Source organism: Nilaparvata lugens, chromosome 6 (genome assembly GCF_014356525.2).
Source record: "Nilaparvata lugens isolate BPH chromosome 6, ASM1435652v1, whole genome shotgun sequence".
NCBI lineage: Eukaryota > Metazoa > Arthropoda > Insecta > Hemiptera > Delphacidae > Nilaparvata > Nilaparvata lugens.
Window position 1 is genome coordinate 18983181 of NC_052509.1, and position 27986 is coordinate 19011166.

The 27986-nt window shown below is 32.8% G+C and overlaps 2 protein-coding genes across 3 annotated transcripts; one reads left to right on the forward strand and one right to left on the reverse strand.

The window, feature by feature from the left end:
• Window positions 1-927: 927 nt before the first annotated feature.
• LOC111048778 (palmitoyltransferase ZDHHC3) lies at window positions 928-14150 on the reverse strand. Its single transcript, XM_022334758.2, has 7 exons — window positions 13716-14150; window positions 13270-13400; window positions 12089-12274; window positions 9618-9754; window positions 8754-8838; window positions 6166-6378; window positions 928-3603 (listed from the first exon to the last, which is right to left on the reverse strand). Exons 2-7 carry the CDS (start codon window positions 13375-13377, stop codon window positions 3445-3447), a joined length of 888 nt encoding a protein of 295 aa, XP_022190450.1. The 5' UTR covers window positions 13378-13400; window positions 13716-14150; the 3' UTR covers window positions 928-3444.
• Window positions 13916-27986, forward strand: LOC111048788 (transmembrane protein 208). 2 transcript variants are annotated; one of them, XM_022334768.2, is made up of 5 exons: window positions 13916-14400; window positions 22573-22728; window positions 24046-24182; window positions 25330-25414; window positions 27522-27986. In XM_022334768.2, the coding sequence occupies exons 1-5, from the start codon at window positions 14395-14397 to the stop codon at window positions 27648-27650; spliced, it is 513 nt and encodes a 170-aa protein (XP_022190460.1). In that variant the 5' UTR covers window positions 13916-14394; the 3' UTR covers window positions 27651-27986. The 2 variants fall into 2 exon arrangements, with proteins under 2 accessions (XP_022190460.1, XP_039286270.1); XM_039430336.1 differs by lacking the exon at window positions 27522-27986 and adding an exon at window positions 25984-26456 and having other exon boundaries at window positions 13979-14400.

A 27986-nucleotide genomic window follows, 5' to 3' on the forward strand; every position in this document is an offset into this window, starting at 1 on the left:
TATTATTGTACAAAGTACGAAATATTTGATGTGAGGACTTTAGTCAAAATTACACTGAATTTGATTACATCAGAATTATCAGTTTATAAGTTTAAAATTCAGAGTTTTTGGTTTGTTTTAGTCTGTAAACATAACCTGATTTTGCAACGTGAAGTTTGAAAATATTTTCACTATATGATTGAAAAATGATTATTATTTATAATTATTTTTATTTTCAATGATAAGTTCGATTGTCTTCGATTAATAGAATCGAGCAGCCCTCTACTGTAAGCTTTGTTACCATCTCAATACAATATCCACGTATTTAAATATACCTAACCTAGCCTAACCTAACCTAATCATTGTACTAATTATTGTAGTAACACTACTATTTCTTCTCTACACGATTGAACTATTCTATAACACTGTGAGTTACGGTTTGCAAAAAATTAGAAATTCTCTTATAAGATTATCAATGCTATAATCTCTTGCATTTTTGGTAATTTTACATTCAACAATCTCTGCTCTCATAATTAAATATCCAATAATACTATTAATAACTATTTATATATTATTGATCTGATCCATCCAACAGACATTCCATTAAAATTAATGAATGAGTTCATGAAAATGTATTCATTAAAAACACAAAGTACGGACAGCATTACAGAACGGATTAAATGTAACTGAGTATGATACAGATTGCATTTTAGAATAACTACGCTTTTACAATACTTTTCATTGTAATATAAAACTTCTGTAACCTAGGCTGTACAATAATACTACATGAAACCTTAAAAAGTAATATTTCCAACACTCAATTATTATATTTGAACTGGGAATAAGCTAGACGTCAACTAAAAGCTATACATCAAATCTACATGAATCATCACCACACAAAAATTAAGTAAAATATGGCTAAAATACCTCGAAGAAACATGATGAGCGTGAATCCATTTAAAAGGTTAGTTTAAAAATGATATATCAGTGTGATTGAGTTTGATTTTAATTAGAATGCAATTTCAAACAGTTTTATTTAAATCATGTCAAATTCAATTAATTTTTTAAAAGACTCCAGATTTGAGTTTACATGTTTGAGGTTATCTGAGTGAAACGTTTTCTGAACTTTAGATTGAATGCCATCTATATACTATAATGTGAAGGAATATTGAAAGTGGTTTGTATAAGATATCCATATTGAATGAACGGCTTGAGTTTATTAAAATCACTCCCCTCATTTATTAAAACTATTTACGGTTGCTACATAATTATCAAAAGAAAGAAAAGTGCCAGTTTGGGGAAGAGTGGAGGAGGGAGTGTAACATTGAAATACATTTACCACAAATAGTTATGATAAACAGTCAATAAAATTTTATAAAATAACATCACAATAATAAATAATTTTATGAGAGTCCGATCTTACAAGACACAAAAATCTACATGCAAAACGCCGTATAAATCAATCCGACAGACTTATGAAGTTGAAGAAAAGAATAAGTGAATTGATAAAATTATTGTCATGTTTATGAAATGATATAAATTTTGAAAATAAGTGTTTACCAGTTAATAGCCTCATTGATGTAAGAAATGCTCAAAAAGTATTAAGCATAGCATGATATTTATTACCAATAATAATTATACATAAAATATATTCTAATGGGGACAACAAAAACCAACAGTGATTAGAGATTCTATTAAGATAGAATTTTTAAAATTATAATACTGTGCAAGTGAATAAAATTTTTCATTTATTCCTAAATAAATGAGGCTGAGGGCGCTGGGATTATTTTCATTCAATTTTAAAATAGTCCATTTTATCATTTAAAAAGTGATGAAAAACGTCTCAAATTAGTAGATTTGAGTGAAATATTTCTTTTTTTAGTAATTTTTCAAAATATAAATTTAAAATATCTAGTTCAATCGTCGGTTATAAAAATAAAATTTTAAAATTTATAATATAATATAATAATACATTATATTATTCTCCCATGAGAATTACTAAATTTATTCAAGAATATAATTGTATTGATTACTTTAAAAATTAATAAAATAATAGATTAAAATTGATAAGAATTAAAAGTGGATTTATTCATTCTTATTATGATTAAAATTTCAATTTCAATAAACGATTATTTTTAAAATATCCCTCTGGCTTCGAGATAACATTTAAAACTTAGGTCTCATTCATTGCTTGATCAATAAAATTTTCACATTCATAAATTAATAAACTTAGATTCCATTCCTTGTTGCTTTAGCTTGATGAGCGTCAAGAGTGTGAACAATGTACTTGGCTATTAATTATTTAATTCATCAGATATTTCACTTACTAAAAAAAACTCTCTGTTGTGGATGAGTCTAAATGAAACGGTTCAAGTGGCAATTTCGACCACTCGTTGAAAGTGAAGAATGAAAAGAAAGTCGTATTTATTTGATTATAGTCGCACCACAAGGAGCCTCAAATTGTTATAAAATATTTTAGTATGGGATTCAATTATGTCTATGGACCAGAATCACGTGAAGAAGATATCTACAAAAACCCCGTAAAAGAGCTTATAGATAAACTTTCCAAAGGTTACTGTACTGTCTGGGCTTGAAAATGTCCTGGGAAGTCATTTACAATGGTTACTATTACTAATAATATTTCATTTAAGGAAGGAATTACTTCTCATTGATGTCTATTATTAATTATTTGTGATGATAGAATATAAAAAATAAAGTAAGCAGATAAGGATATAAGAATGTCAAATTACACTGATAACGAACCGGAATAATATAGAATAATAGAGTATGTAAAAATGAAGATCAATTATTACAATGATAACAACAAAAATGTTGCTGATCTTATAATGGAAGTAGTTCCCTTTCAAGCATGGAAAAATTCATGGAAAGAATCATGCTAAGTATCACTAATAAGATAAAATACACAGTTTGGAAGAATCAAATTTGATAAAAAATTTTCATCCTAAACATCAGTCACAGAAATGGATTATTATAAATATTACAATCAGTAGAAAATCTACGTAATTTATTGCGTAATATAAATTTAAATCTTCCACCACAACATAGATATACATAAACTTCTAATCGAATAATACAACTCATACATCATTATTTACACAAAAGATACTAGAAAATCTGTTCATATCACTACCCAGAGGGTGAAAAGTCTTGGAATCAGCAAAATCGATTTCTTACTGGACATGGATCAGAAATATGACAATAAATGCTTCTATGCTAGCGAGATACTCTTCTTAAATAGTAGATCAATATCACAGTAGAACAGTGGTAAGTTGTTGGACCAATTACAATCAACAAATCAATTTCCACAATCGATTAATAGAAAATATATATGATCAGTTCTTTGCTATGTCTAGCTAACTACACACATTTACGGATGATTGGCGTTATAAATACAGAAGTTGACGAATACACAATATGGTAAAGTGAGTTGTGAACAGAAACAGGTCACACTGAGTACAAATAGTTTTCGATTTTGACTTTGGGAGGCGGCCGAGTGAAAGGTGAGAACCAGGCTAGAGAAAACCGTCCAAAAACGAATTGAATGTTTTTCCATCTGGACTTCTTCACCCATCTTGCCTCCTCTTTTTTGAGCTGTTCTATGCCCTGAAATCAACCAACATCACCTCAGTCAACCAACCAATAATCAGGTGGTCTGTTTTCCCATTACCCACAAATTCATTCAAAATGACGTTCTATAATCGTAAGGTGAAACAAAAAAAAAAAAAAAATATTTTTGCGCCAAAACCACTTAAAATTAAACGTTGTAGTGTAAGTATTACCACTTGAATCTTTGTTATTACATTACGAAAACCAACTCTGTAATGTTTTGAATGGAGAATGAGAATTTTTAAAATGAATTTGCAAGAAAAAATTGAGTGAACATATTATAATAACATCATTGTCGATCTAACCGATGATTAATCTGGTCAAAAAAATTGAATTTAAAAAATAATCAATACTATTGTCCCCTGCAACCAGTGAAAGCTTCATAGTAAGAAACTGAAATACTAAATCATCTGAAAGCACCATCATAATATTCAAACGAACATAGAATTTTTAATAAAGAAAACACATAAATTTCAAATACTAGGAACAACCTGAACTGACTGCATCAAAACCTATCCAAGAAGTTCTCGTTGAGGAGAGTAGTATTGAAACCAGAAAAAATACACTATAGGTAGAATTTCTCAATATAATAAGCAGGGCGATCAAAAGCACTACTACAGCCTGAATGAGATTGAATGGGACTTCTTAAAAATCTTAAACCTGAATAATGAACTTATAAGGGTGAACACTTTTTATATGCTTATAGCTGGAAGGTGTTAAAATCATTTATAACAAGAAAGGAGAAAAAAACGTAAGAAAAAATAATAGTCGATGCGAGTGGTCTAAATCGACAAGAATATAACACTCCAGCTTCTCATGATCGGAGAAGATTTCCCAACTTTATTACTTCCTTTAAAGCATCAATATCTTTATCTAGTCATTTAAAAAATATCTTGCAGAGAAAATTGCCAACTCTTGTTACAAATCTAGAGTATCTGCGTGAATACCACTTATTCTCACTTTATTCCTCCATTATCTGCATTCCTTTTCAGATCAATTCAACTCTACAATTCGATTCTGTTAAGTTTAAATCTAGGAGTTCAACGGAGTGAAGAACTGATAGATTGTATAAATATTCTTTAAAACTACCCTCAACTGCACTCTGAATTTGTCACCCCTTTATCCTTTCAAGTGGATTTACAATCAAAACATTTCCGCATTCCTACCTTCAAAAAAACATGCTAACCTAATGAATAAGTAGTGGCATTTCCGTGTGGAAAATGGTATTTTTTTCGGGTAGAAAATATTATATTGTAATAGTATATACGCACTGACCGATCGTCAGTGCGTATGTACCAACCTGACCGTACGCAGCGATGAATCAGTTTTACACATTCAGAGCTCGACCGACCGTCAGTGCGTATGTACCATCCTGACCGTACGCAGCGATGAATCAGTTTTACATATTCAGAGCTAGACCGACCGTCAGTGCGTATGCACCATCCTGACCATACATCAGTTTTTCTGACTCACAAAATGGACGCCTTTACAGATTGTTAAATTGCAGCTTATTATCTTCGTAAACGAAAGATTAAAATACGTAGATATCAAGTTCACCCGATGGTCGCCCAAAGAGCATTTCAAAGGGAATTTAGTACCATTATATACATCATTGCTTGGGGTGAAAATACATTTTTCAACTACCCCAGAATGTCCATCAGAAACTTTGATGAGTTATTTCGAGCTTGTATCACCATTGGGAATACTTGCAGTCACTTTAAGCTACGGATCAAATAAATGTAGATAATATTAATAATATATTATTTTTTCAATAAAAAATTTAGAAATGATTGAATAAATGTATAGAAAAACTCTGAATTCAAATATGACACTATTAATTGAATTCATTCATTATGCTATTCACTTCAATATCAACTGATTGTCGGGCAGAGGTGTCAGCACATTGGTTATGTTGCGATCGGGCTACTGATCAGTACAGCTCTGAAAGCTTCTATTTGTTTCAATGGCGCGTCAGTCGACCGTTGGAACGGATACGCACGAGCTCGACCGATGGTCTTCGTACGCTGTATAAAACGCATGGTCCTGACCGTGCGCAACAATTTCCCAGCAGTAACAGCATTCAAAGCATACGTTAATATTGTGGAATTATCTCTATTTACAAAAGCAGTGAGCTGGCGATGAATGCAAGGGGAAATGGCACAGGAAACACCAAACAACAATAATTATTATTGCAAACTCAGTTAATATCTTTCCAGATATGGAAACAAACTGTGAACCAATTGACTGTAGACATCTTACTTTGAATTGGCATTAAAAGCTATCTAAGGAAATTATCATGATAGAAAATGAACAAACGATCCAAAATTGGACATGAATTCTTGAAAGTGAAATATAACCTATCTTTTGGAAATATGACTGTTTATAAAATTTTAGAGAAGATCAGTTTTGGGCTAGCTCTGTAGCTCTCTCCCAGTCATAGCTATATGATTTGTGATTGTATAAGAAATGATTTACACAAGCAGTGGACAAGTAATAAATACTATGACAAATTTGTAACTTATAGGAAAAAATCAGTGAATATTGTTTACTCATACTCACAGTTTCATCGTTCCAGATTGCCTGCAGTTGAGTGCCCAGCATGGCGGCCGTGAAGATGGCAAAAAGCAGAGCCTCGAAAACCAGGAAGACGAGGAAGAAGACGGTGGTTGGAGGCGAAAATCCCGAACACTCCTTCCACTCGACTCGCACACACGTCACAAACTGGTTGCCCGCCAGAAACAGCGAGTGCACCGAAATCGAAGCTATGTAGAACTGCACAACAAACATACAACATTCATTTTACATCAACATCAAATATTAATATCACTAGTAGTTCTGTGAACAGTAGACCTCACGTAGTATTCTCATCCACAAGTACCTGATTGAAACTATAGACCTTATGGGAATACAGTAATGACTTCTCCACACATCTGTGTAATCACTTGCCAGCTGATTTATGATGAATAATTCTATAGTCTGATTTTTACTTTCCTTGCCCTATTACCATAGGTAAGGAAAGTATTGCTTTCCGAAAAAAATTAAGGAACCCCAATTTCTAAATTTCTATACGGTTTAAGGTCCCCTGAGTCCGAAAAAGTGGTTTTTGGGTATTGGTCTGTATGTATGTGTGAGTGTGTGTGTGTGTGTGTGTGTGTGTGTGTGTATGAGTGTATGAGTGTATGTGCGTCTGTGTACACGATATCTCATCTCCCAGTTAACGGAATGACTTGAAATTTGGAACGTAAGGTCCTTACACTATAAGGATCCGACACGAACAATTTCGATCAAATGCAATCCAATATGGCGGCTAAAATGTTGTCAAAAACAGGGTTTTTAGCGATTTTCTCGAAAACGGCTCCAACGATTTTGATCAAATTCATACATGAAATAGTCATTGATAAGCTCTATCAACTACAACAAGTCCTATATCTGTAAAAATTTCAGGAGCTTTGCCCCATCTATGCAAAGTTTGATTTTAGATTCTCAATTTATCAGCTTTCATATACAATTTAAACAAAAAATTTCAAGTGTAAAAGATTGATTATGAAAATCTCTGCAATTAATGTTCAGTAACATTTCCACCTAAAATTGAAAATAAGCTTGAAATCCTAGAAAATGTGATTATTAAATTGCAAACTGTTGGCAACTGTTGGTTCTATTAAATCATTCACTACGAAGAGATAGCAGACCTCGTGTGTTTCCAGCGTTATTGCCCTGTCACCAGCTGTCTCATATCTTTGAATAGTAGACTTGGGATGCGCGAGTACACTAGCGTCAGGTGATCAATTTTCATAACGGCAAGGAAAGTTGTGTGAGTGCGCCACACCAGATTTTTACTCTAATATTGGCGTAGGAAGGAGGCTCCTTTTTCCTTTTATATTATCCTTGAAATGCAAAATTTCCAAAAACCTTGTATATACGTCGACGCGCTATTAAAAAAGGAACATACCTGCCAAATTTCATGAAAATCTATTACCGCGTTTCGCCGAAAATGCGCAACATATGAACATTAAAAGAAATGCCAAACCGTAGACTTGAATCTTAGACCCCACTTCGCTCGGTCAATTAGAATAGTATAATATATATAATATAATATATATTAAATAAAATATATTATATATTATAATATTATATATTATATTATAATATATATATTATAAAAGACGCTTTAGCCTTATCTTAGTCAAGTACGCATTTGATACTATAATAATGTATTCATACTGAATGGTTTGTATTTTTGTATAGTCAAGCTGGATTCACACATATCAGATCCAGTGTATGTGTTAGCACAGACAAGAATATGAATCTGTGGTGTTGGGTACAGTGAAAATATTACTCGTATGAGTTCTAATGTGACTATTCTCATCCAGCCCGGCTGAGTGTGTATGAATAGTCGTATTGGAACTCAGGAGAATAATATCTTCACTGTACCAGAGCCGTCTAAACTGATACTGATATGTGGGAATATGCCTTTATTCTTGTTCCTAGTATTGAATAGTTAATCATAATATCGAGTGACTTGCTGGCTCAGGTCTGGTGTCAGAGTTTCCAGGTCGCTCTTGATCAATTTCAAGGCATCTGACGTGATCTAAGGGTCCCAAGTTTTAACGTGTCAATCAGAAACACGAATAGCTGCTATATTGACTAGTAAACTGTTTTATATGACCGAAAAACGTGCGTAAACGCACCCAATGGGAGCATCCCCTTATTCATTCGGATGTGTTATGAATAGACTTTCTGTGCTTTTGTGGTAGATATCCATATTAAATGAAAACGACTTGATATTATCAAAGCCACAAATTTATTAGAACAATTTGAGAAACTAGGCTTGGTTGTTACACAGTTATAAACCTCTAGTCTCTAGTAAAGAGTTTACTAGAGATTCATAATGGTGAAAGAACTAGATCTTATTGTTCTGATAAATTAGTGGTTTTGACAATATCAAGTCATTTTATTAGAAGTCAAATTTTATATAAAATAAAACTGAGCAGATGGAAAATTATCGTATCGTAAACAACAGAAAATCCAGAATGGCTGTTTTGTCATATTCGAAACGTGGAAATTATAAAATGATTCCTGATATAATTATCTTTCATTATCTATTATTGTAATTATTTATTATCTTTCATGATCATTTACATTCTTACCGTGAACAGAACAAAATATTTTTGATTGTCTTCTCCAACACAATTATTAACCCATGGGCAATGATGGTCCATTTTTCTGATGCACCTGAAATTGAAAAACCGATTTTAAAAAAAAGTAAATTTTCATATTTTTTATCAATCAAGATTTTTCTGTTTGATCTATTTTTCAACATTTATCCATTTTATTATGTATAGAATTCATCCATTCTATTAAGTATAGAATTTTTCCATTCTATCATGCATAATTGAGATGTTCAGTTCTACAATTTTTAATCGTATCTAACTATTTTGAATTACAATTCATGACTTTCTTTCAACGTAATAAAATGGTTATAGATTGATCGATGGAATAACTCAATAGTATTTCTTTCTGGCCCAATTTCAAATAATCGTTTCAATAATTACCAATTATTTGTACTTTAAACAGTCTTTGAGCTAATATTTTAATGTAATACATAATCAATACGGCTAGGAAGTCTAGGCCTATACTTGATTATACTAAGTTTTATAAATAGGTACTATCTACTATTGTTGTAATTTATTTGTTTTTCTGTGAAATAAAAACATATTCTATTCTATTTTAAAACATGGAAACTTGAAAATATAGGTACATGATATCCTAATGCCTTTCCTTTCTATGAAGCAAACTTTTTAAAAAGCTGCAGAAATGAATTATTATATTTAACAGAATGGAAGTAGAATAGATAAGATTGAACAAATGTCAGAAAATTGTTAATCGGAATGGCCTTGGAAGTTTTCAACCTTTGGAACACAAAAGTAAATGACACTTTTGATGTCTGTACAAATTCAATAAGTGTTGACAGATATCAATTAGTTTCAAAGTAAAAATATATTGATAGCTACCTTTGACAAACAGAGCAATGATGGGCTCTGTCCGGCTTAATGCTGCAACATTTCAGGCATTTGAATACTATCTGTCCGTCTCTGCATCCCATTTGTTGAATCATTTCTCTTGTCGCATTTCCTTTCGGTACAGAACCCTGCAAAATTATAAGAATAATGAAGATATACTCGAAAGAACAGGAAATTCTTAGAGCATAGTATTAACTAAGTACAATAAATCCAACAATATTGTTTCTGTGAGCAATAAAAGGGCTTCCTATAAACATTTTTTGAGGAATGCAATAATAAATATAAATTATCCTTTTATGAACTAAAATATACCCATAGACTTCTTGGACAAAACAAGTGTTAGTAGGCTACGCTACATCCGAAATTTTATAGAAAATAGATTTGACTTACAATATATAAAAGTAGCATGATAATTGTGGTGTACAATTAAATGATTGGAAATAAGAGCTCATTCTCCCATACAGCTTATGGGACAAAAGTTTGTTATCTTGTTTTACGATTAGTTATTAATGTTCAAGTTTTGTTGAAGTAAAGTTCAATTCAACAGTAGAATTTTTCATTTTTATTTTTTCTAAAAAATGAAAAAAAAAATGTAAAAATGAAAAATTCTACTGTTGAATTGAACTTTACTTTAACAAAACTTGAACATTAATTAACGTACAGTTACTTAATTCCTTCAGCTTATTACAGTTTTGATGTAATTTATCCTGATCAATTTTATTAATATTACAACTGTTCATGTATAAAATATGACTTTGGGAATATTTCATTTACTTCCCAGGGAATATTTTCTTGATCTTGAATGCTTGGTAATTTTAAATCATTAACTGGAATGCATGAAGTGTATAGCTTTTATTGAGTCTTATCTAAGAAATGAGTTATTGATGAAATTATCGTTAATGATATGGATTATTATCATTTAGAAGTTGAAATCTTTAAGACATAATATCAGGTATATTGGTAGTTGTTAGATATGAATTATCTATAAAATTATAACTACTATTTCATTGGTGAGGTTTAAAATTAGAATAGAAACTACTACTTGAAACGAATGAAACGAGTGTTGGACAAATTATGAGAAGTTAACATCGAGGACAGTTTTGTGACAGTAAAATTTGTTCGTTGTAGGTAAACTCAATTTAGGAAAAACAGTTCGAGCCAGGAACAGATATACTGAAACAGTGGTTACACTATCAGCGTTGTAAACTTTCCTTCAAGTCTTATCGTACAGAGAAGAAAATTAATTTGATAATGAGTACTGTGATTTTTCTACACATAGTAATTTTTTGAAATTCAGTATTATTATGAATTACATTTGAATATCAGGAATGGTTGAAGTAATAGATTAATAGAACTATTAAATACTCGTAAAATGTTGTTCACTGTTCAGACATCAATTGTATAAATTATTTTAGAAACCTGTAAATAGAGGAATTGCATTTAAGTAGGTTCAATTAATTTGTAATATTATAATATTAAGAATAATTGCACGTATTTTCTATCTAGTAACAATGAGCCTTATCATCTCGATATACATATTGATCACTTTGAAAACCTTTAAATCCAGTTGAAATAAAGTTTAGGCATCTCGATATTTGAAAGTCAAATACATGTATGACATTACTGACATATTTAAAAATTAATTTAACACATCACTGAAATAAGATGAGATTAATGAAATAACAATACCTATTTATCCTCAAATAAATAAAAATATATCCTCGCCGGCAGAATCAAGTTGGAATATAGTTAAGGCATCTCGATATTTAAAAATGAAGTACATCGGTAATGACTTTACTGACATATTTAGAAATTAATCGAACACAACACTGAAATAGAATGACATTATTGAAATAACAATAGTTACCCTCAAATAAATAACAATATATCCTCGCCGGCAGAATCAAGTTGGCATATATAGTTCAGGCATCTCGATATTTAAAAATCAAATAACTTACATCTGTAATGACTTTACTAACATATTTTGAAATTGATTGAACCCATCACTGAAATAAGAGGACATTATTGAATTAACAATAATTATACTCAAATATATAACAATATATAATCGCAGGCAGAATCGTCTAAACGCAAAGGTAAGATAAGCGCCATGCTATCGGTTATCTCGTTAGATAAAGCGTCTGCTTGAGAAAATTTTTCTCACATACAGTAACACGTTTGATACGTTTCAAAATCACTTTAATGTAGTTCAGTGTTGACATGAATCTTCGGGTCCATTCATCTCTTATCATCCGCCCCTCCCCCACCGACCAATTCACTGATCAAAGCTTGAGACTTGGATGCCCATCATTTTCAGCAAAATATCCGAAACATTCAAAATGGCTCTCAAAACTATCTTCAATTTTATAAATCTATTGATTACAACAGTAAAGATCATATTATAAACGCAATTCTATAAATTCATTGATTACAACAGTGAATATAATATTATTTGTACTCACTGGGTCAGTGAACATAGTACGCAAATGAGAAGCAAACGCGAGGAATGCTAATGTCTGGAAGATGAGAATATTGATGTAGCTGTAAACTGGGTAGGGGCTGGGAATCAGCATTACCATCATCACCACAAACTCCGCATATAAGATTAGAAGCCATGTCAATATTGCACACACCACTCCGCATATGTCCTGAAAGCAAAGAAGTAAATTGAATGTTAATACGAGTTATGGTTCCACATAAAAAACACAAATTCGATGGTCGAAATCATAACTAGGTATTTGATAAATTAAGTAAAGAACAATGTGAAGCTAATGAATGGAGCTAAGTGAAGCTAATGTTGAACAACAATGATTGTATGGAAAAGCATAATAAGATTTAATGTATTATTACAAGGAAAAAATTCTTGATTATTAGTTGATGCCTTGAAAGATAGCACGCACTTGAAACTTTACAGAATTTTTAAATTTTAGTTTAGTTTCAAGAAATTTTAAAAATAAATTACAAAGAGAAGTTTTTTCTAAGTGTACGGTAGTTAGGTTGACAATGAACCAATATTCTGTAACATATTATCAGAGAAAACTTCTATAATACTGTATTCTGTGATATTATCTTCTTAGATCAGATTAGTCTTTCAAATATTTAAAAGACATAGCTTGAATTGTTTGCAAATTTAACATAATAAAGATCAGCCTACACTATTCAAATAATTTTTAACCAGACTCACCCCATTCCTTTCTAATACCTCAGTGATTGATAGAACGATGATAGTTAAGTTGTAGGCCTATATAATTTATTTTGATAGATGAGATTCAAAAAAATCTTAATAAATTTGGTTTTCATTTTCTTGATATTAGGCCTATTTGATACCGGTAATGCATAAGTTAGTATGGGGATCAGGTCATGGTAGCTCAATTTATGATATAATTTAGTCAAGGGGTTAAAGTTCAACTGCAATTTCAAAATTCCAACGTATCTAAACTATTATCTATGAATTTATTGTTGTTGAAAAATCGTAAAATAAGTAGGTCTATACCTGAAATGTCTGTAATTTTTCGAGAAAAGTTTCAGTTGTTTGTAATGTGCAGTATTCATACAATTAATAGGTTTTTAGATGTAAAACTAAATTTACAGAAAAATACTTACTGAGCATAATCTAAATATTTACTAATAAGATTGTATTTACCTTGATACACCACAACCATCCACCGCAGCATCGATTATGATAGTCAATCTTCTGCCTAAACTGTTGATCATATTCCATTCCTCCATTCATCCAGCGATTTGTCTCCATTATAATTCAATTACATCACAGTACTGAAAAAAATATGTAAGTTATAATAGAAATCCAATCATTTTAAGTTTCAACTCAATCTTAGGTTTGTTTGATAAATTCAAATTTAATTTATATTTTCAAGTCAAAATAAAACTCTTGATAGTACTTTGCTATTGCATTTGAACTAGATTGTTATAGAACAAAATCATAACATTTGAACTAGTACGCTAATCATGTTTCTATAATGAATAAATACATAAAACAGTTTATTATTCCTTCAAAATGATTGAGCATTTTCAAAACAGGAGAGTGCTTGCTTATGCTTAACCTATACATTGATCTGCCCTCTGCCTTACCTGTAATTCCAATTAATGTCATTGATGCTGTAGGTTAAATGTGTGTTTCATTTATAAAACTTTTACAAACACAGAATATACATTAATAAGTAACATTTTAGTTCTCAACTACATGTTAAAACATTTTCTTCAAATTTCTATCTAAAATCTACATGAAATACTTGACACAAACCAACTAAAAAACTGGAATTAGCAAAAGCGCATACACAAACACTAAGCACAAGCATCAAACCGAATGATCAGCTGTTAACTTTATCAATTTTTTTTTTTTTAATTTGAAAGAGTTTTTTATTAGAATGAATTTACGAAATAGAATTAATATTGAAAAATTGTTTAGAAATAAAACTATTTGTTTGAATTCTATTCTACAATCAATAAAGTCAACTTTAAAAAGCATCGGCTACGTCCAGCGTGGAACGTGGAACATGTTTCGCTTTCGCATTTGCACACAGGATTTTCCAAAAGCTGTCTGCTAACTTCTAACATTGTCATAAAGTTTATTTTAAAATGCTTAAAAACTCAATAAGTTAAGGCTTTAAAAAAATGACTGAAAAGTTGTAGAAAAAATGTAAATGCAAATCAGTTTATTCTATTGAAATTCAAAGTATACATAATTCTGTTTAGGTTATCATAACCTATAACGATTATTTTACTTGCCTTTGTGAGTTTGACTGTTGATATGCCTGTAAGTATCATAATTATTTTTAATTCTTTACCTATAGATCTCTGTTCTAGATACTCTGTTGTATTACTTTGTTAGAAAAAGAAAAGTTTTAATACATTGATAAGAGCACTAATTGTGTTGTATAGGAAAAACGCACCGTACATTTCTTTCAAGATCGCTCGTATATTCCCAGTTTGTTTTGCACTCATGTAAATTTTTTATCTTTTTTCACCCGAATTGCATAATTTTTAACATAAACCATGCCATCATGAACTGTATGAATGCCCAAACGTTGGAATATGTGTAACAGTGTGCATCATACTAGCTAAACGTCATTACAGGAGTGCCTTTTTCTGGAGCAGGAGTATGTCCTTCACATGCGCCGAATGTCCCCATATCAAGATGCCATACTGTATGTGGCTGGCAAATACTGCATGGTACAGCATCAGCAAGCGTTCAATACTAAGTAGTCTTCTCATCTTCCGAAGTAGATAACACACTCTTGAGAGCCTCTTGCAGACCTTGGAAATATGAGACTCTCATGATAATTTTCTATAAATACAAAAACCGAGTAGGGACACAGGCTCACCGCTCTGACAACAAATGAGTACAGTATATCTGGTGTAAACCCAGCAGGCACTAAACAGCTACAAACAGCAGTAAACAGCTGCGGCAGCCTTCCTTCAAGGACAGAGTAGCTACAAACAAGCAGTAGTAGTAGCAGTTCTAGCTCTGCTATAAACAAAAGTTGACTTATAGCAGAGCAACATATAGCTCTGCTAGATTTTAGCTGACTTTCTATAGCAAAGCTCTGTAGCTGTAGCTTTCTATAGCAGAGCTATATGTAGCTCGAATTTTATTCAGCTCTGCTATATAGCTCTCCAGCTACATAGTGTAAACGTAGCTTTAGTATGCGTTTTTATGAGCGTTCATAGAAATTTATTCTTTTTCCAACCATATCCTTGGAATTGGATTTTGTCTGACTGTTTTATAGTTGGCGTTTTTTCAAGAATATAAAACAAACTATAGCCTACATCTCGAAAACCAAGTTTGATATTAGAAAATTTTATTGTCATTTTTTGTTGTAATTTTCATGTAAAATCTATGGTCTTCAGCTATTACACCTTTTGTGGGATATTTTGTATATTTTTATAAAGCTTGCAAGATACAAAAACATAGGTACTATTCTACAGTGTGTTACGAAACAATACTCTAGGGAGGGAATTGTTCCTGGGTAAAAAACTTATCCTAATATTTTTCGGACGTCTTCAGTTACTCACACAACCGCCATTTTGCTTTTGTTTCTAAATAATGGTTAAACATACGAAATTGAAACTTTGCACAATCATTTATAACAACTAGACAAAGCTACAACAAAATTATGATAATTTTACAAATTCATAAAAAAAAAATGGTGGTTATTTATAATTTTGTTTCTTAAATAACTCAGAAACCGATGGTTTTGCAAAAGCTTTACAAGTATACCTTCTTTTGTAAATTTAATTGCCTATCGATTGGTACAAGATGTTTTAAGATTTATTTCTGAGCTATTTAAGAAACAAAATTTTAAATGGCCGCCATTTTGTTTTATGAATTTGTAAAATTATCTTGATTCATGAGATAGAAAGATTATAGTTATCTTCCAAGCACATTTAGCAGAATCTTTTGAGTTTCAGAATTTTTTTCATATAAACATTTCATGAGAATGTTTTATTTTGGCATTAGGCTACAGCGTGTAGTAGAGTCTAGAAAAATACGTGAATTAAATGTATGATCACATGTGAAAGTGCACGAGCCGACATTATGCATGAGCTGAGAAACATAACCTGGAAAGATTAAAACACGTTGTGACTTGTCTGTAGCTGCTCACACTGAACGCAACGTGAGCAAGTTTGGGTGAGGCGCAGAACAGCAGGACACTGATAGTGGGTGATTCCTTACTAAAGCATGCCACAAGTATAATACTTACTTGTAACTTTTTCAATAAATACTATCAACAGGTTGCATATAATCTCCAAAAGTCACTGAACACTAATACTTATAATACAACTACATTAAATGCTGAGCCAATTGAAAAGGTATTTAAATTTCATCCATTATCAAGAGATGAGTTGTCAAGAATAATAAAAAATTTGAATAACAAAAAAACAGTAGGATTGGATGGGGTCTCAAGCAAAATTTTAAAAGAATGTGAAAATGAATTACTGGACCCTTTATTGCATCTCCTTAATACTTCACTAGAGCAGGGTATTTTCCCTGATGATCTGAAACAAGGAAAAATTTTGCCAATTTTCAAGAGCGGTGATTCTGAAAGAGTTGAAAATTATAGACCCATTAGTATTCTAAATGTAATAAGTAAAATTTTTGAAAGAGTAGTTTTAAATAGGTTATTGATGCACCTGGAAGAAATTAATTTCATATGTGATGAACAGCATGGGTTCCAGAAAGGGAAATCTACTAAGACTGCAATAGTATCCCTTGTTGAAAGACTAATAGATATAATAGATTCAGGTGAGAAGGCAGCCGCAATATTTCTTGATTTATCCAAAGCTTTTGATTGTGTGAACCATAGAATATTATTGGAAATACTAAAAACTGTAGGTGTGAATGGTGTAGAACTAAAATGGTTTGAATCATATCTCATAGGTAGAAACCAGTGTGTTGAGCTTACCAAGGTGGATGGGAATGAAATAGTAAAAATTAAATCTCAAAAACTGGAGGTCCAGGCTGGAGTACCTCAAGGCTCAATTCTGGGTCCCTTACTGTTTCTGTTGTATGTGAACCAATTACCAAAAGAGTTAAAAGATCACAGAGCTCTGTTGTTTGCTGATGACACATCGCTTATCTTTAACAATTATTTATTAGATAGTCTAGAAATAAATGCTTTTACTGGAGTATAGTCAATTGTCCAATTCTTGAAGCAAAGGCAATTAACAATAAATAGTAAGAAATGTCAATTCCTACAATTCAAAAGTAAATATAATTCAGTAGAGGATAGAGATATAAATGTGTTTGTAGAGGAAAATGAATTAATCCAAGAAGAGAAAGTAGCATTCTTGGGAATTTTATTGGACAGGAAATTAACATGGCATCCTTATATTGAGAGGATATGTAATAAGATATCATCTGGGGTATTTGTCCTGCGGCAGCTTGCTAGGCTGAATGATAAAAAACTACTGTTAACTGCTTACCATGGACTTATACTATCTCATATTAGGTATGCTATTTTAGTATGGAGTAATTCATCTCAACAAAATATGGACAGAGTGTTTAATATTCAAAAGAAGGCACTCAGATGTATAGAGAAAGTGAATAGGTTAGACTCTTGTAGGCCTTTATTTAAAAAGCTTGGTCTATTAACTGTGCCATCTTTGTATGTATATGAAGTTGTAATGCATGTGAAAACGAGTGGTGTGATCCAGAATTCAGATGTTCATGAGTATAATACGCGAAACAGAGCAGATTATCATATAATGGGTCACAATAGTAGGTTATTTGAACAAAAACCAGATTATATTGGTAGGAAATTTTATAACAAGCTACCTCAAATCTTGAAAAGTAATGATGATTTGAAGATTTTCAAAAAACAAATGAAAAAATATTTAGTTGATAGAGCTTTTTATAGTGTACAAGAATTCCTTTCAAACCTAAACTAGGTTGAACTACTTAGTGTTAGAATTATTATGAAATAACATGACTTGTCTTATACTCCATGACTGGAGTCTTTAGGACGTAATCTGAAAAAATACAGGATAAGAGCAAACAGGCCAAAAATGTGGAAATCATCCCAGGTGGGAAAATTCAAGATATTAGTAGATACTTAAAAAACAGAACCACACTACCTCCTAAGGTACTAATCAACATTGGCTCAAACAATCTACCTAGGTCAAAAACACCAAACCACGTAATGCGCCCTTTTTGGCTCACAATTGAAGCAAATATCAAGCGCTTCCCACATACCAAGTGGTACGTGGCATCTATACCGACTCGGAAGGATGTAAATGAGGAGTTTATCACTGAGACAAACAAGGCATTGAACTTCATGTGCGAGCAACTGAGGGTAACATTTGTAGACAATTCAAACTGTCTTAACAAATACCATTTAGGATGGGACGGACTACATCTGACTGGAGAGGGATCTAGGATTTTGGCTGAGAGGCTGATGGAGGCACTGACGAAGGAAGGGGAGAACAGCAACAAGAAATTCCCAAACGAGGAGTTGGCCTCACCTCTTCACAAAACATAGAAAATCGCCTCACTAAAACAACTACAACACAGCAATCAGAAATCAAAACTAATAAAGCAAAAGAAATCCAAACACAACAAAGCCTCCTTTGTCATAGAAAAAACAAACTATTTACAATCTACCACCTTAACATCCAAAGAGGCCTACAAGGAAAAATAGATCGACTTACAATAGAGCTAAATCAATTTTCCCCAGATATAGTAATCCTGTCTGAGCACGGCCTCAAACAGGAAGAACTACAACTTACAAAACTTCCCGGCTACACACTCATAACGAATTTCTGTAGAACAGCATGTCTATGGGGTGGCATAGCAATTTATAAGAAAGACATCATAAAATCCACTACTGATGTTGTACCTATGGAAGCACCATGCTGGCCTACAGAACAAGTCTTTGAAACATATGCTATAAAAGTTAAACTAAAACTCTTCAACCTGATTATTATAGGCACTTACCGATCGCCAAACCCCAAAACAGAAAATGAATACCTGACTAAACTTGGATATTTGCTTCAAAAATACACAGCTAAACATTATAGACTGGTAATACTGGGATATACTAATATTAACATACTTAACACTGACAAACAAAACTACAAAGATCTGAGAAACATGCTCACACAGCATGGATGCTCTATATACGACATACCGGCTACAAGAATAACAAAATCATCAATGACAAGCATTGATGGTTGCTACCACAGCCTGTCAACTGATCTTATCAAATGCACAGCTTACCCCAACCAAATATCAAATCATCATGCACTGTTCTGTGAAATCCACTCAACTTCCAATACCAAATCTACAATGTATAGATATGCCAGGAATTACTCACTACAGAACATAGAATCATTGAAATCGGAATTAGCACAAATAAGCTGGAGTACAATAACTGAATCTGCACAGGTTGACTCAAAGTATAACAATTTCACTAAAATACTGCGACTTCATATGGATCACATAATGCCTAGAGAGCCCAAGAAAATCAGTAACTTTCTAAAAACAACATTCTGGGATAACAACACCATTATTTTAAAAAGAAGACTAGCCAATGCTCAAAATAGATACATGCTTACTGGATCTGCAACAGACAAACTACAACAATCTGAAAAAGCTATATGATTTGGAAGTGATGAATAAAAAAAGGACACATTTGAAAAGTAAAGTAGAATGCTCTAATAATAGAACTCAAACGTTGTGGAGAATAATAAATACTGGAAGAAACAACCAATGTACAGGAAAACAGGAAAACCTTTGCCTGATAACAGATAAAAAGAAAATAACAGACCCCTACCGAATCAGTAACTTTTTAAACACATACTTCACCCAGGAAAACACTACCGCAACCAACGAAATACCTCACAACCCAGAAAATAAATTTGATATACCAGCACTCTGCGAATTCAGGAAAATTACTAAAGAAAATTACGTCAGGAAGACAAAGTGCATGAGAATTGGTGCAGGGAAAGCAAGAATGGGGAATGCTGTACTAGAGGGTGAACAGTTGGAACAGGTATCATCTTTCAAGTATTTAGGAAGCATAATGGAAGAGGATATGAAATGCAACAAAGAAATCAAAGTAAGAATTGCTATGGCAAAAACAGCATTCAATAAGAAAAAGAGAATTCTTTGTAGCCAACTGGACCTGACACTAAGTAAAAGGCTAATAAAGTGCTATGTTTGGAGTGTGGCACTGTATGGTGCAGAAACTTGGATGCTGAGAAAGGAGAATAAGAGGAGGCTTGAGGCATTGGAAATGTGGATATGGAGAAGGATGGAGGGGATCAGTTGGAGGGATAAAGTTACAAACGAGGAGGTGTTGAGGAGGGTTGGGGAAAGAAGGAGGAGATGGCTGGGACATTGGATGAGACGGCAATGCTTGTTGGTGGATGCCATGGAGGGGACCATTCAGGGAAGAAGAGGAAGAGGGAGAAGAAGATACAAAATGTTGGACGACATCAAGGAGGGGATGAGCTACTATGCAACGAAGCGACTGGCAGAGAATAGAAGAGAGTGGAGGGCTGCTGCCATATAGAAGGACCTGCTTACGAGCAGAAAACTACAGACAGACAGACTAAAGAAGAACTGGACCATCTACTTGCAACACTCAAATTCAACAACTCTGCTGGCCACGATGACATCACGGGTAAAATTCTAAAGTACTGTGGGGAAGAACTAACTATGCCACTACTGGACATAGTAAATTCGTCTATGGAACAGGCTGCATTCCCAAAAAACCTCAAAATCGCCAAAATCTACCCAAAATTTAAAAGTAGAAATAAAAATGATGCAAAGAATTATAGATCAATTGCTAATCTTCCAGTGACATCTAAGATCATAGAGCGGTCAATATACAACCAACTGATGACTCACCCGGAAAGCAACAAATTACTGACTGTGAGACAACATGGATTCAGGAGGGGCCTTAGCACTACTACAGCTATATCAGAACTATGGAACGACATAAATAGCATATGGGAAACGCACAAAACAGCCACTGGACTCTTCATAGACCTGCAAAAAGCGTTCGACTCCATAGACTGGAGCATCTTAAAATTAAAATTGAAAAAGTTGAGAATTGAGAATTGAATGGATCGAGAACTACCTATCAGAAAGACTACAGTATGTAGAGATTTACCACCATAACAACAACTTCACCACTACCTACAAATCTTCGCTTCGCCCAGTGACCAGAGGTGTACCCCAGGGATCCATACTGGGCCCTTCCTGGTGTACATAAATGATTTTCCAAAGGTACTACAGAGTGAGAAAAAATGCATCTCATTTGCGGATGACACCAAAATACTTATCCCATCTGCGAAGACCACACCAATAACAAATATAATTGAACCGGCAATAGAGGAAGTAACCACAATATGCAATAGACTACAACTAATTATGAACAAAAACAAAACAGTCCACATCAAATTCACACCTACAGGAAATGGCGCAGAAACGGAACATATAGATGACAACATAATGACAAAAAGCTCCACAAAATTCCTTGGCATACTAATAGACAGCCACCTGACATGGCAGCACCATATAGACCACCTTAGTAAGAAATTATCCTCAGCAGCCTATGTGATCCGAAGAATATGACATATCTCAGATGAAGGCACTGCCTTTATTGCATATCACTCACTATTCGCATCGCACCTTCGTTATGGCATTGCGGCTTCGGGTTCAACAGCACAAACAAACCTTGAAAGAATACTGGAAATCCAAAAAAGAGCAATAAGAACAGTACTGGGAGTCGATAGGATTGAGCACTGCAGAGACCTATTCAAGAGCAGCAAAATTCTGACAGTCATATCGCTCTATATTTTGGAATCAATAGTGCAAGCAAGGAACACAAATCCCACTCTAAGATCGGATCTTCACAGCTACAACCTGCGAAACCAACACAACCTAAACCTACCTCAACATCGACTAAGAAAATATAGCAGATCCCCAACATATGCAGGGTCTTTTTTCTACAACCTGCTACCTGAAAACCTGAAATCAATCACAGGAAATAGAGTTTTCGTAAAGCAGCTCAGAGGATATTTGACTGACCGGCCATACTACTACATAAATGAATATGTAGATGAACATACATACATACACAGGAGATAATCCTTAAAATATGACGACTCCTACAGCCACAGGACTGCTGGGAAGACGGTTAAAGTAAAAGTAAGTAAGCAACCAGTAAGTGCACGTGTTCAATGTGAGTGTTCCTGTTACTCTTCCCAGATTTTGTTTCTCATTTGCGCGCTTTGCCATGCATAGTCACGCGTGCACTTGCACATATACTGCGCATCCAATGTTATCATTCCCTAAGATTTATTTTTACCCTCTTCAACTAAATTATATTGCTAAAGTTTCTGATAAGTTATAGACCAGTAATAAAATCATCAAATATTGATAAACATCAAGAGATACTAATAAGTTTTTCATTTTTAGCCCAAAAAAGGAAAGGAAGGCACTAAAGGCCAAAAGCAGATACTGGAAGAAAATGCATCGACTCTTAATTTCTACAGGAATATGGTATTTGGAGCAAATGGAATATATTTGATCTTCACATTCCTCCTTGGTGACTTCTTCTCACTTCAAACCATTGTAAGAAACGGTTTAGATCACATGAAACTATAACATTTTGTTTTGCATTCTGATATATCATTTAAATTTCTGCCTAATTTCCCCTAGCGATTTTATTGACATTCAAACTTCAACTTGGTGCCGGTTGCACAAGAGCCGGTTAAAATTTAATCTTGATTAGTTTCAGGAGAAAATAATCATCCAAAGTATGTAACCTTTGAAGTAGACAGCCTTCTCTTCGAAAAAGCCTTCTCTGATTGGTTCTCATGGAATCAATCACGGTTAAAATTTAACCGGCTCTTGTGTAACCATGCTATATTGTTGGTGAATCAAATTGGATGTAGCCTACCTAGATCAAAAAACTTTATTATGATTAATAGTCACGTAATATTTTATAATTTTCTAAACAGTATTTGACACAAGAGTTCTATCAATTCAAAAGTCCAATAATTGAATAACTTAATATTATAATAATATCTTGTTACCTGGCTGGCTCAGGTCTGGTGTCAGATCGCACCTGATCAATTTCAGTGGCTTCTAGGCAGCCGGGACCGACTGCATGCGGAACGTTCATCTGGAACACGGGAGTGGCCCGAGAAAAATATCCTGTCCTGGCCGGGATTCGATCCCGGGACTCTGAATTATGCAATTTTGCACAATATTAAATGAATAAATGATAGGTACAAAACTATATAGCCTACACAAAGGTAGTACTACAAACGAAAAAACATAGTGCTCCTTATTTGTGTTTCTTCTTTCTTCTGTGATAGTACACTGGAAATAATTGTTTTGATTGGAATGCTAACTAGTACATTTATTATTATTATTATTATTATTATTATTATTATTATTATTATTATTATTATTATTATTATTATTATTATTATTACATCCACTGACCACCTGTAAAAGTGGTACAAGGATTTGTCAATGTGTCATTAATCAACAGTAAAATGTTATCTATGCTCTTAAACCTCCATCTTGAGGTTTGTAAAAATATTTATATTCCTCCACTGAGTAGGATCTTTTTTTCAATAAAATTCTGAAAACTTTACCTGACGTTTCTTTTATGTGAGGTGGCAATAAGTTGTACATCCGGATACCTGAACATCCAATACTTGAGTAAGTTACACATGGTATCAGACATCAACCTTTTTTGATAGGATTCGAATTTCATGCATTATAAAAACCATTGCGTTGTCATTGAGATTTATTTTCAGCGGCATTAAAGTATTATGTCCATCGAGCACTCTTTCCATGAACATATTTTTATTTTCCAATCTAAATCTTTAAACCATTTCGTGAACTTGATATACATTCAGGTGTTATATTTTGCAGTTGTTATTCATGCTATCCACCGCCACATTCGTGGGGAGCTACCAATTCCTGGTTTTCATGTCCAGACCGAAACTCTCCGAGACGGGGCAGCTGCTCGATGGAGGACTAGATCTCAACATGGAGGGCGGGTTATCTGAGTGAGTGTTGAAGAATTATTGTGGTATATAACAAATTATATAAAGTAACAGTTCCTTTAATGTATTAACTTGATTATTTCAAAATTTGAATAATAAAATGGATGTTTTGACTCATTAAATATTTATTCTCTACTAGCAGGTAACCTGTGTTCTGCAAGGGTCTATTTTAAAAACTTGACAAACTGAAAATTTGACCAAGTGGAATCTTGAAGAGTTAGGAATAGGTCTATAACCATCCTGGGTTAATTAAGAATCTATATGCAGAATTTCAAGTTAAATCAGTCCAGTAGTTCAGACGCGACATTCATGAATTTTCTATCCAGTACGTGTAAAAGCCAATTGTTTCTTTATTATATTATAGATTAACTTGATTTTTTTTAAATTTGACTAATGAAATGACTATTCTGACTCATTAAATATTCATTTTATATTTTGACTTTTCCAATATTTAATTTTGAATAATTGAATGAATATTCAAGTGACAATGAAAGGATTCTTCCCTTTTCAATCATTCATAACATTACGAATAGGCTACATTATATTTTTGGATGCAACCTACATATTATTATGCAATCCTGATATAAACATGATTGTAAATCTGAAGATTTATCAACATCTTTCCATTCATGGCCTGTTCAGCGAAATTTTTAGGACTTTTTCATTCTAACAGTGCTCTGCGACTGAAGTGCGGGTACCGATCAGCTCTGTACTAGAACTAGGTGTAAGATTCATTCCACGGTCATTCTTCATTGACTGGCAAAATTAGCTACGGTACTCTAACATTGCGAAGGGAACGCTCAAGAATACACATGACTGTGCCAAGAATTCCTCTGAATTTAATGATTGACTCCAATGTATCGTTGGACGACCGTAGATGATCAGTCTGGTGACAAAAATTCCATTTAAATACCCAAGTTCTAAGCAAGCAGAAATATGTTTATTACTAACTAAATAACATCTGGAATTGTCAGACTATAGTGCAGGTAGAGGCATTACCTACAAGACATGACCTAGGTACAAGTCTTGTAGGTGATGGTAGAGGCTATTTATGAATCTAATAAACTGTAAATTTCTGTACAAAAATATTATTATGGGTGAGCAGTTCAATTATGTAATTTATTCACTCTTGAATTTCAATTTGTTTCAGGCATTTCAAAGATCTAATCATATTGACGTCTGGTGTTCAAGTATTATCTCTAATTTCAAACTATTTCTGGTTCCTGTGGCTATTAGTGAGTATCAATTGGTATAGTGATGAAATTATAAGGTATTAATATCTATTATCTCTCATTTCTCTCGTGTCAGAATCATTTAAATTTTGTTCGTTCACTTGATTTTGGTGCATAGAGGAGTGACATGATTGTAATTAATTGCTGAATAATACAATGCCAGCAAAACTGTTTCTTGAGACTGTTTCACAAGAATAAATAAATATGAAATAACTTCACTTGTATCGGCTACTTTTTTAAAAATTATTAAAAACAATATAAAAACATGTACCTTTTTATTTAAAACATTCCAAACATGTTTTTATATTGTTTTAAGAATTATTAAAAATTAATTAAATCTCAAACCTATTGGAAATTTTATATTCAATTATTAATAAACTTCATACAATAGCAGATTATTTCTCTACTCAGATCATTTATGAACCCTACGTTCTCAAAAATTAAATTCAATGTCAAAATTATTTTATAGATTCTCATAAATTGTATAGATTGTCATGATAATTTATTTGAAATAATACTTTGTTGCTTCTATGTTATCTGCAAGTATTCTAATAAATTCTCTCAATTTCCAGGCCCCGGCTAGAGGTTTCTGGCTACTCTGGAAGAATATTCTCTCGCCGTACTTCTTTCAAGAAGCTCCCGCACAAGAAATCGACGAAAAGAAACAGCGAAAACTGGAAAGAAAAATGAGAAGACAATGACAGTGTTCAGATAAAGTTCAGACAAAGTACAAATATAACAATAAAGGGTATTCTTGAGTTCGGTTAATACTTCGGTTAAACGATCTACGGGTTATTCAGAGCATCTAGATCAACTATATTTTAATGAGAACTGATTTGTACTTTAAAAGTGACTGCATTTGAATGTTGAATAGTATGGACTTTCAAAGTGTCTGGGTACAGGTTTTAATGGGTTTCGGGTTGGAGGTATGGTATTCAAAGTGTGTAAATATTGTATATTACTTGACACAACTCTACAAACCTCATCTTGTTTATTTTTATTTTAAAACTGAAATTAATTTAATAAAGATGAACGCCATCTCGGATTTCTCGTAAACTTTTTACTTTCCTCAGCATCCTATATTTGCTTCTCAGTTTAAAATAGATTATTCCTACAATTGTCGATCTAAACTAATGGAATGATTCTTAATTCCTAATTCAAATTCACTTTGCTCTATCGCATTAGCTACTTATTTCTTCAATTTATCATCTGTATCCAGAGGTCTGAATTGTAAGAGTCATGACAGGAAAAATCCGGTATTATAAGTGCAGACTTGATGCTAAATTTTGTGTGACAGTTCTTCCTGTATTAAGGACTTATGTTTTGACATTTTGAAATTATGAGATACTACTAGAGTGGTGACTTTGAACTTCCCTCATACTAGACAGTAACTAGACATTGTGTTTTGACATTTTGAAATTATGAGATACTAATAGAGTGGTGACTTTGAACTTCCCTCATACTAGACAGTAGCTAGACATTGTGTTTTGACATTTTGAAATTATGAGATACTAATAGAGTGGTGACTTTGAACTTCCCTCATACAAGACAGTAACTAGAGTGGTGTAGATAGAGAAAAGACCTGTCAATAATACTATAGGCATGATATTAGCTATCACTTGATGCATGTCATTCTAGCCTACGAGCATTTTACATTCTTTTATTGTGGTAGCGTAGAGCATCATCTGGTCTTGTATTGTGGTAGGATTTCTAAATAATATATAACATAATATGAAACGGCCAAAAATAAATTCATTATACATTGAACAATATTGAGCTTCTTTACCGCTACAGCACAGATTGAAAGAATAGTTTGTTGTAGTTAAGCATTTGTTGATTTATATTCTAATTGCAAATTTATTCAATTAATATGATTTTTATGACTTTGTGGAAATAAACGAATTGAATTGAATAAACTTCATACAATAGCATATTATTTCTCTACTCAGATCATTTATGAACCCTACGTTCTCAAAAATTAAATTCAATGTCAAAATTATTTTATAGTTTCTCATAAATTGTATAGATTGTCATGATAATTTATTTGAAATAATACTTTGTTGCTTCTATGTTATCTGCAAGTATTCTAATAAATTCTCTCAATTTCCAGGCCCCGGCTAGAGGTTTCTGGCTACTCTGGAAGAATATTCTCTCGCCGTACTTCTTTCAAGAAGCTCCCGCACAAGAAATCGACGAAAAGAAACAGCGAAAACTGGAAAGAAAAATGAGAAGACAATGACAGTGTCCAGATAAAGTTCAGACAAATTACAAATATAACAATAAAGGGTATTCTTGAGACCATACTTCGGTTTAACGATCTACGGGTTATTCAGAGCATCTAGATCAACTATATTTTAATGAGAACTGATTTGTACTTTAAAAGTGACTGCATTTGAATGTTGAATAGTATGGACTTTCAAAGTGTCTGGGTACAGGTTTTAATGGGTTTCGGGTTGGAGGTATGGTATTCAAAGTGTAAATATTGTATATTACTTGACACAACTCTACAAACCTCATCTTGTTTATTTTGATTTAAAACTGAAATTAATTTAATAAAGATGAACGCCATCTCGGA